General features: G+C 42.5%; 1 protein-coding gene across 2 annotated transcripts in view; it reads left to right on the plus strand.

Moving 5' to 3' along the window:
* Nucleotides 1-8,385, plus strand: part of FHIP2B (FHF complex subunit HOOK interacting protein 2B) — a 73,418-nt gene extending 65,033 nt beyond the window's left edge. For both annotated transcript variants that reach the window (XM_073622264.1, XM_073622265.1), the window contains one exon: nucleotides 4,156-8,385. In XM_073622264.1, coding sequence (XP_073478365.1) covers nucleotides 4,156-4,258 — 103 coding nt within the window. In that variant the 3' untranslated portion in view covers nucleotides 4,259-8,385. The remainder of the gene's footprint in view (nucleotides 1-4,155) is intronic.
* The last annotated feature ends 297 nt before the right edge of the window (nucleotides 8,386-8,682 follow it).

The following is an 8,682-nucleotide window of genomic DNA, read 5'->3' on the forward strand; positions in this document are numbered from 1 at the left end:
GTATGTAAACAATGCAACTCACCACCCCAACACAATAGACTGTCCAGTAAGCATTTTTTAAATATCAGTTTAGTGCAAAAAATACATATTGATCCTGACAAAATCCAGTGTTATCCTGTGCATTCTGCAGTTCTCTCAATCAGTTTCATCTTTCTGCCCATGTTCTTTCTGTGCACTACAGAAATGCACCTTCTTTCTGTCTTGGGTCCTCAGCACTGCCGCTCTCATAGATATAATGGGGTAAGTGAGCGTTGTCAACCTAGGACAGGAAGTGCGTTACTGGTAGGATTACCAGATGGAAAAAAAAATGACTTAGGAAAGAAACTAACGCAGCCATTATATCTAAGTTCTGGTAAGCTTACTCTAGTAGCTAGACTGGCATATAATGTTTATAAATCCTAGCAAGGAAGGAGGTTAGTTGTTTAGGGGCGCTATTGAGAAACACTGTGGCTCTCCTAATGGGTAACATTAATAATTTTTCATGCCTTGTAAATGGTCAAATTTAGTTGAGCTAATACCCGATATACAATATGGTAAAACCCTACATATAGTTTCTCTAAGTTTTGTATAGACACCTGTTTAAGTTAAACATAGTTACTGTAGGGCTGGAAGTCTACATGTATGTTTATTGTGATGACATGTGAATATCTCATGGGTGGTCTGACCACTGACAAAGTTTTCTTTTATTTCTGCTGCTCTTATTTTCTTTCTCTTTTTTTTTTTTTTTTTTTTTTTTTTTGTTTTATTGTTTGTATACATGCAAAAATTCTAATAAAAATTATTGGAAAAAGGAAATATTTCTGGTAAGCTGCAGTATATTGAAGGTCACAGGGGCTAAGTGGTTAGCACTTCGGCCTAGCAGCACTAGGGTTGTATGTTCGAATCCCAACCATGACACTTACCTGCCTGGAGTTTTCATCTTCTCCTTGTGCCTGCGCAGGTTTCCTCCCACACTCCAAAGACATACTGGTAGGGTAATTGGCTCCTGTCTAAATTGGCCCTAGCATGTGTATGTATGAATGTGGATAATAATATTTGAAAAGAGGATAACGTGGATCAAAAGCCATCTCACCGAATAGGTGGGATCCTTAAAACAGCAACAACTACATATAACAAAAACCGAGGGTCAAGGACGACCACTCGCAAAAGGATGTTTTGATTCAGGACCAACAGCGGTATTTCATGGAGATATGGAAATTCTTTATTATACAAAAATATAACACTAATCAACAGACTTTTAGGCTCTTAGCCAGCAACCCTGCAAAAATGTTAAATGTATGAATGGGAGTTAGACTGTAAGCTCCTTGAGGGCAAGGACTGATGTGAATGTACAATATACTGTAAATGTAAAGTGCTGCTTACATTTACAGAGCTATATAAGAACCTGTAATAAATAAATAAACCTAAAAACAATAAAGTCCTTAGATGTGATGGCTTTATTCGTTTTCTCTTTAATGCATTTTCACACGGTGATCTTACCATTAACCCACTTCCAGTCCAGTAACAGAGTGACAATGCTCCTTTGATTGTACTGTATCAGGACAACAGAAAGGGACTACAGAACCCTGTCCCTTTTCTCTTCTCCATGACATGAAGGGATATGGTTACATAGTCCTCATAGAGAGCTGTGAAAATTGTAAACTGCCAGAGTCTGAGAGCACAGGAAGTATCATCTAAAATTATTTCTGGCAAGGTAACTTGGTATTTGTTTCACTCACAGATATATTTTTTAAAAATGCTTCATATATACCGTATTTATCGGCGTATAACACGCGCCGGCGTATAACACGCACCCCAAGTTTAGGAGAGAATTTTAAGGAAAAAAACTTTTAGGAGGGAAGTTTAAGGAAAAGAAACTTACATTAAAATGCCCATCAATGCAGCCTTGTTAGTGTCATTGCAGCCTTTTCAGTGTCAGTGCAGCTTTGCCCCAGTGCAGCCTTGTCAGTGCAGCCTTGTCAGTGCAGCCTTGTCCCCAGAGCAGCCTTGTCCCCAGAGCAGCCTTGTCCCCAGAGCAGCCTTGTCCCCAGTGTCCCTGCAGCCTTGTCCCCGCCGCCATACACATACTAGTACTTTTAAATATGGCGCCGCGGAGTTCGGAGGGACTCGGGGCCGGCGGAAGTGAACGAACGCCGCCGAGATACACATAGCCGAGGGTTCTCGGCTCTTTCCGGCGCCGCTCACAGTCCCGCCCAGTCCCGCCCTATGATGGACATAACACAGGTCCAATGGCGGGACTGGGCGTGACTGTGAGCGGCGCCGGAAAGAGCCGAATACACTCGACTATGTGTATCTCGGCTCTGTGATTTCGGCGGCGCTCGTACAGCACCGCCGAGTCCTTCCGAACTCCGCAGCGCCATATTTCAAACTACTCGCTATGTGAATGTCAGCGGCGATCGCCGAAATTCACATAGCGATAGCGGGGATCGGCGTATAACACGCACCCACGACTTTCCCCTGATTTTAAGGGGAAAAAAGTGCGTGTTATACGCCGATAAATACGGTATATGTGTGTGTGTGTGTGTGTATGTATGTATATGTGTGTGTGTATATGTATGTGTGTATATATATATATATATATATAATCTCAGACCAAAAATTTTCCACCTTTTCCAAAAGTTCATGTGTGAGGGTTACATTGTTAGTGTTTCTTTCTTGAGTTTTGCCTTTTGTTTCTATTTTTTTCTTTAAATTAAAGTAGAACTGTAGGCAAAACTTTTTTTTTTTTTTTTTACACTTTGGATACAGCAAGGGAGGGTTATAACCCTGTCAGTTTTTTTTTTCATCATCTGTGTCCCATTGCAGAGATTTCCCTTCACTTCCTGTCCCATAGCCAAACAGGAAGTGAGAGGAAATCCCTGCAAGCTAAGGGAATTCTTTGGGGACCCCAGGTCACCAGAACTAGTGTCCCCATTGGAAGATCTTCCCTCTATTACTTTTCTGGGGACAACCCAAAATTTGGCATTTTCTTTTACTTTCAATGATAATGGTAAACCGGACAAATAGAGAAGGTGAATCTCCTTAATGGGGGCACAGACAGCAATAAAACTTGACAGGTGTTCTAATCCCTCTCCACTCTATACAAAGCTAAAAAAATAAAAAAGTTTTGCCTTTAGTTATACTTTTAAGTTTATTGTATGTAGATTGCAAGCGGACACGGCTCTACAACTCCCTAATATAGATACAAAGAGTGAAGTCTGTCTGCTTTTGTCCATATCCTATTTATACTGGATTTTACAACCTCAACCTCCGCAACATCTCTACGTCCCTCGTCCCTTTCTAACCAATGAAACCACAAAGCTCCCTGGTTATCTCCCACCTTGACTACTGCAACTCCCTCCTCATTGGCTTACCTTTTAAATAGACTATCCCCCCTTCAGTCCATCATGAATGCTGCTGCCAGACTCATCCACCTTACAAACCGCTCAGTGTCTGCTACCCCTCTCTGCCAATCCCTCTACTGGCTTCCACTCACCCAACGAATTAAATTCAAAATGCTAACAATAAGTTAAAAAGCCATCCACAACTCTGCCCCCAGCTACATCACTAGCCTAGTCTCAAAATACCAACCTAATCGCCATCTCCGTTCCTCCCAGGACCTCCTCCCATATCCACCTCCAGGACTTCTTCCGAGCCTCTCCCATCCAAATTTATCCACCTTTAGGCGATCCCTGAAAACTTTCCTCTTCAGAGAAGCCTATCCTGCCTCCATCTAACAACTGCACTATTTTCTCCATTAGCTCATCCCCCACAGCTATTACCCTTTTGTATAACTTGACCCTTCCTCCTAGATTGTAAGCTCTAACGAGCAGGGCCCTCTGATTCCTCCTGTATTGAATTGTATTGTACTTGTACTGTCTGCCCTAATGTTGTAAAGCGCTGCGTAAACTGTTGGCGCTATATAAATCCTGTATAATAATAATAATGTCATTTATTTAAAAGTCTTCATCCAAGTTTCTTCTTTTTTTCTTCCTCCATGGTCATCCCAGTCACTGTAATCTAGACCCCAATGGTGTCATGAAAGGCTTTTAGATATGTAAGGACAAATGTGTGGAGAGGCTTTTGTTATAGTTTGTTAATCCTGCTAATATATTATTATTAGTAGTATAATTGAATAGCTTTTAAGTATAACTTTTTGTTGGTTTCCCTTGGCAGGCTGGGCCATGAGACCCTGTGTCGTGGGGTTGTGGTGCTGGAGGAGTTCTGTAAAGAGTTGGCAGCAGCAGCTTGTGTCACCCGTCATCCACTTGGTGTCTAATCAGGGACTTGGATATAGCCATGAATTCCAGTGCAATATATTTCTAATAATGTCTCTGTTATAGGGACATCAAAGACTGCTTTTATACCTCCATGTGCCTTATGTTCTGTTCTACCTATTCACAAGCTAGGAAGGAAGCTTGACAATTGGTACTGTGCCTTACCATCCTCATGTTGATGTGGCCTCTCAAGTCATCTACCTGTAGATACTGAGCTTCGTGTTGCTGCAATACTTTATATCTCTGTGCTGCTACAAGTTTTCTGCATATTGATTTTATTTCTTTGTATATATTTTAATCTGCAACCCTGCAGTGTTGTTTAATCTAATCCTTTTAATGCGCTGGGCAGTTTTTAATCTCCTATTGGAGTTTGTGTACACAGTCGCTTTTTGTGTGTCAAAATTGTGTTTTTATGTTGTTTTAGGCATTATACTTGAGAAGCCCCAATCTTCCACTTCATGGGTCTCCCACTGGCGCTCCTGGCCCCTCCCCCCCACCAAATGCCCACCATAGCAAGCTGCTTTCTATGGGGGCACTCGTGCATGCTCACTCTCGAGCCAACTCTGTGTGTCCATAAGACTCCCAGAGCAGCCACGGGCATTTCCCTGGTACCGTTTTTTTTTAGAACAGGCGGTAGGCTCCCTTATAAAAGCAGTCCTAGCAGCTAAACTTCTTTTACAAGCAGCGGGAGGGGTCCTGTTTACATTCTTTGTAAAAGCAATAAAAGTGATGAAAAAAAAAAAACTTAAAGTGTGGAAAAAATAAATAAATTAATATTTAAAAAAAATGAAAGAGCCCCCCTGCTTGCGTGCAAAGGTGAACACACGCATTGGTCCCTCACACACGCAAACAGCGATCGTCTCACACATATGAGGTATCGCTGTGAACATCAGATCATGGGCAGTAATTCTAGCACCAGACCTTCTCCGTACATCTAAAGTAGTAACCTGTAAAGCAGGGGTCTCAAACTGGGGGCCCTCCAGCTGTTGCAAAACTACAAGTCCCATGAGGCATTGCAAGGCTGACAGTTACAAGCATGACTCCCACAAGCAGAGGCATGATGGGACTTGTAGTTTTGCAACAGCTGGAGGGCCGACAGTTTGAGGCCCCTGCTGTAAAGGCTTTTAAACCGCCGCCTATGGATAGTAAAATTTACAGCATTTGTCCCCGTTGTATAGTCATGCGCAGTTTTAAAGCGTGACATGTATCTATTTTATAGACGTAACATCATCTTTTACAAAAATATTGTATTATGAAATTGTGTTTTTTTGCATTAAAATTCCAAAAAGTGTATTTTTTCCACAAAAATGTAGTTGGAAAAAAAGCTACACATGTAACGTGTGACATAAAAAATTGCAATGATTGCCATTTTATTCTCTAGGGCCTCAAAATGCAGTGGCACCCCTGATGACCTCAGATGGCACCCCGGTTGAGCTGATTTAGAGTAGGAGTAGGCAACCTTTAAGAGGTGGCGATCTGCCTGAACAACATGAAGGAGATCAAAGATCAACGGGGTGCGCCTTTTTATTTATAGAAAAATACATTGCACTGCCTCTGCAGGTAAAGTGGTTGGGAGGTGGTAAAACTGCAGCTCAGCTGAGGGGTTTTACTGCCCCCCCCTCCTCCAACCCCTAGTGTAAACGAGCCCTAACACACAGACCACTCTACAAAGTACCACCAAAATGACCCTCTGCTTAGTGCAATTCACCCCCCAGCAATGTTCCTCATGATAGAGATCTCACTGGGGAGGAGCAGCTTAGACCGGGGTTGGCAATGCAGAGACGCAAGATAACCTTCACCTATCTGCGATTGACGGGTTGCCGACCCCGGGTTTCAGAACACGCACCCTAAACCACAATACTAATTTTCAGTAATCCAGGAGTTAAATCGGTCCATAGAAAAAAAAATTGGAACTCAAGACTTCTCAGGAACTCTTTAAAATAGATATTTTATTAATATTTAAACCAGCAGTACAAAAATGAGAAAACTCTTTTAATCTGTAGCAAAGCCAGGCTCTGAGATTGAGAAAAAAGCCCAGAGAGAACTTCTTTTTTTTTTTTTTTTTTTGTACTATTTTAAAGCCTAACTCCACATTTGGGCCTCATGCACACTGAACCATTTTTACAGCTTCCTCTAGGGGTGTCTGGTTGTTTTATTTTTTTCTCTTTGCCTCTAAATGCCCCTCCATGTTAGCCTATGTGTCCGTGCACACATAGGCTTTTAGCAGTGTTTAGTGGCAGGAGCTTATAGAGGCAGTAAAAAAACCCCACTGCCAGTGCGTCCAGGAGCAGCAGAGTTGAGGCTGGGCTCACACTAGTCCGGTGCAAATTGCAGCTCCATTTTCTGTGCAAAGAAAAAATGATTCATTCAGCGGTTCCTCTTCATTGTAGCTGTGGATCAGCTGACCTGGGAGAGGAGGAAGTTGTAGGAGGAGGTGGAGAGCATTCCTGTTCAGAACAGAACACCTCTGCGAATCCGATGCTTTCCCGTTGAAGATTATGTGCCTGCAATTCGCACCGCCCTGCCTAGAAAACTCACACGATCTTTGTGCAATGTGGAGTGTGGATGCAACATACATATGTGAACCATACCCATTGTAAACGACATGTTTGCAAATGTTCTCTGAATTGGATGTGGTGTAAGTCGCATCCAATTCACAATAGTGCGAACCCAGCCTCAAGCTGCTAAACGCTAGTGCTTGGGCGTTAATTTATTTCAATGGGCAGAATAAATAATTTATTCTGGCCAATGAAATGAATTACCGCCCAAGAGCTTGAAACCTGAAAGCTTTAGACACAAGCGTCGGGCATTTTTTCTGCAAAAACGCTGCTGGCTTCTAGGAGAGTTAAAAAAACTGTCCTGTGCATGAGGCCCTAATGTCTCTTTAAATAGTTAGTTTGGGGCAAGCTGGACCAAACAAACTATATACTGCACTAACAGGTGAGCTTGCTGTATTAACTGTAGGTTGCCTTCGTTGCATACAGTATATACTGTAAATGTAACTGTAATGTCTGCCTTCATTTTGTTAAGCGCTGCGCAAACTGTTGGCGCTATATAAATCCTGTATAATAATATACAGCAGTGTTCCAGCAGTAGGAGAGAACTTCCTGATCCATTCCCAGAAAAAAACAGGCTGAGTGCTTTTGAGCCATTCATGGGAGGCTTTGCATCTTATGAATGGATACAAAGCTTTCTCTGATTGGCTGAGGCGGATAGCATTACATCATTCACCCACCTCTTCACCTCAGCCAGTCAAATGAAGCTTTGTATTCATTCTTAGAATACAAAGTTTCCTGTGAATGGCTGAGCAGCGCACAGCCCGACTCTATTTTGTTCTGGGAGTGGGACGGGAAGTTCTCCTCCTATTGCCTACAGAACACAGCACGCCCAGCAAGTGCACCTGTTAGTGCAGTAAATAGTTTGTTTGGGCCAGCTTGGCCCAAACAAACTATTTAAAGGGACATTAAACATGGGGTTAGGCTTTTAAAAAAAATCCTATGAAGTCCTGAGTGCCGATGACCTTTTTTCCATGAACTGATTCAATTTCTGGATTACTGAAAAAGCAGTACTAGCCCCTAGCACAAGGCATGGTTTAAGGTGTGTGGCTCTAAATTTACACCACAACTCCAAAAGCTGGGGGCTAAGTTGAGTGCTTAGTGTTTCTTGACCATGTTTACTGGCATTTTTAAATTGCCTAAATTACAAGTTCACTTAAAAAAAAATGGGATCTTGGTAGCCCATGCTACCAAGATCCCATAATCTAAGTCACCCTAACCTAGAGTCCTGCCATGGCAGGGCAGCACAATGGCTAAGTGGTTAGCACTTTCACTTAGCAGCGCTAGGGTCGTCTGTTCAAATCCCAACATGATACTACCATTCTGAGGTTTGCATGGTCTCCCTGTACCTGCATAGGTTTCCTTTTGGGTACTCCAGTTTCCTCCCACACTCCAAAGACATGCTGGTAGGTTAATTGGCTCCTGTCTAAATTGGCCCTAGTATGTGTATGTATTATTGTATGTATTATTGTTAGATTGTAAGCTCCCTGAATGTATACAGTATATGTAAAGTGCTGTGTAAATTGATGGCGCTATGCAAGCGCATGTAATAAATAAATGTCAGCAGCGGTCTACATCCTTGAGACCTAAATCATCTTCAGCACTGGCTGCTCCAGGGCAGTGCCTCCCCGTAGATTTATATTGTACCATACCCCTTGTGTCTTTAGTGTTGGGAGAACAACCACATTCAAGTCTATGGAGAGTTACATTGGACGCGCTTGTCAGCACTAAAGAAGTGGGGGCGAAAAAAAAAGGGGACAGAGGATGAGGCACCTGCTGTTGTGGAGAGGCAAGCAGGTTTTGGTTAGGAGAAAAGGGAGAATAGGCTGTGTTGTGTGTGTGTGTGTATTTTTTTTTTCTCTGTAAGAGAA

Source organism: Aquarana catesbeiana, linkage group LG03 (assembly GCF_042186555.1).
Source record: "Aquarana catesbeiana isolate 2022-GZ linkage group LG03, ASM4218655v1, whole genome shotgun sequence".
Taxonomy (NCBI): Eukaryota; Metazoa; Chordata; class Amphibia; order Anura; family Ranidae; genus Aquarana; species Aquarana catesbeiana.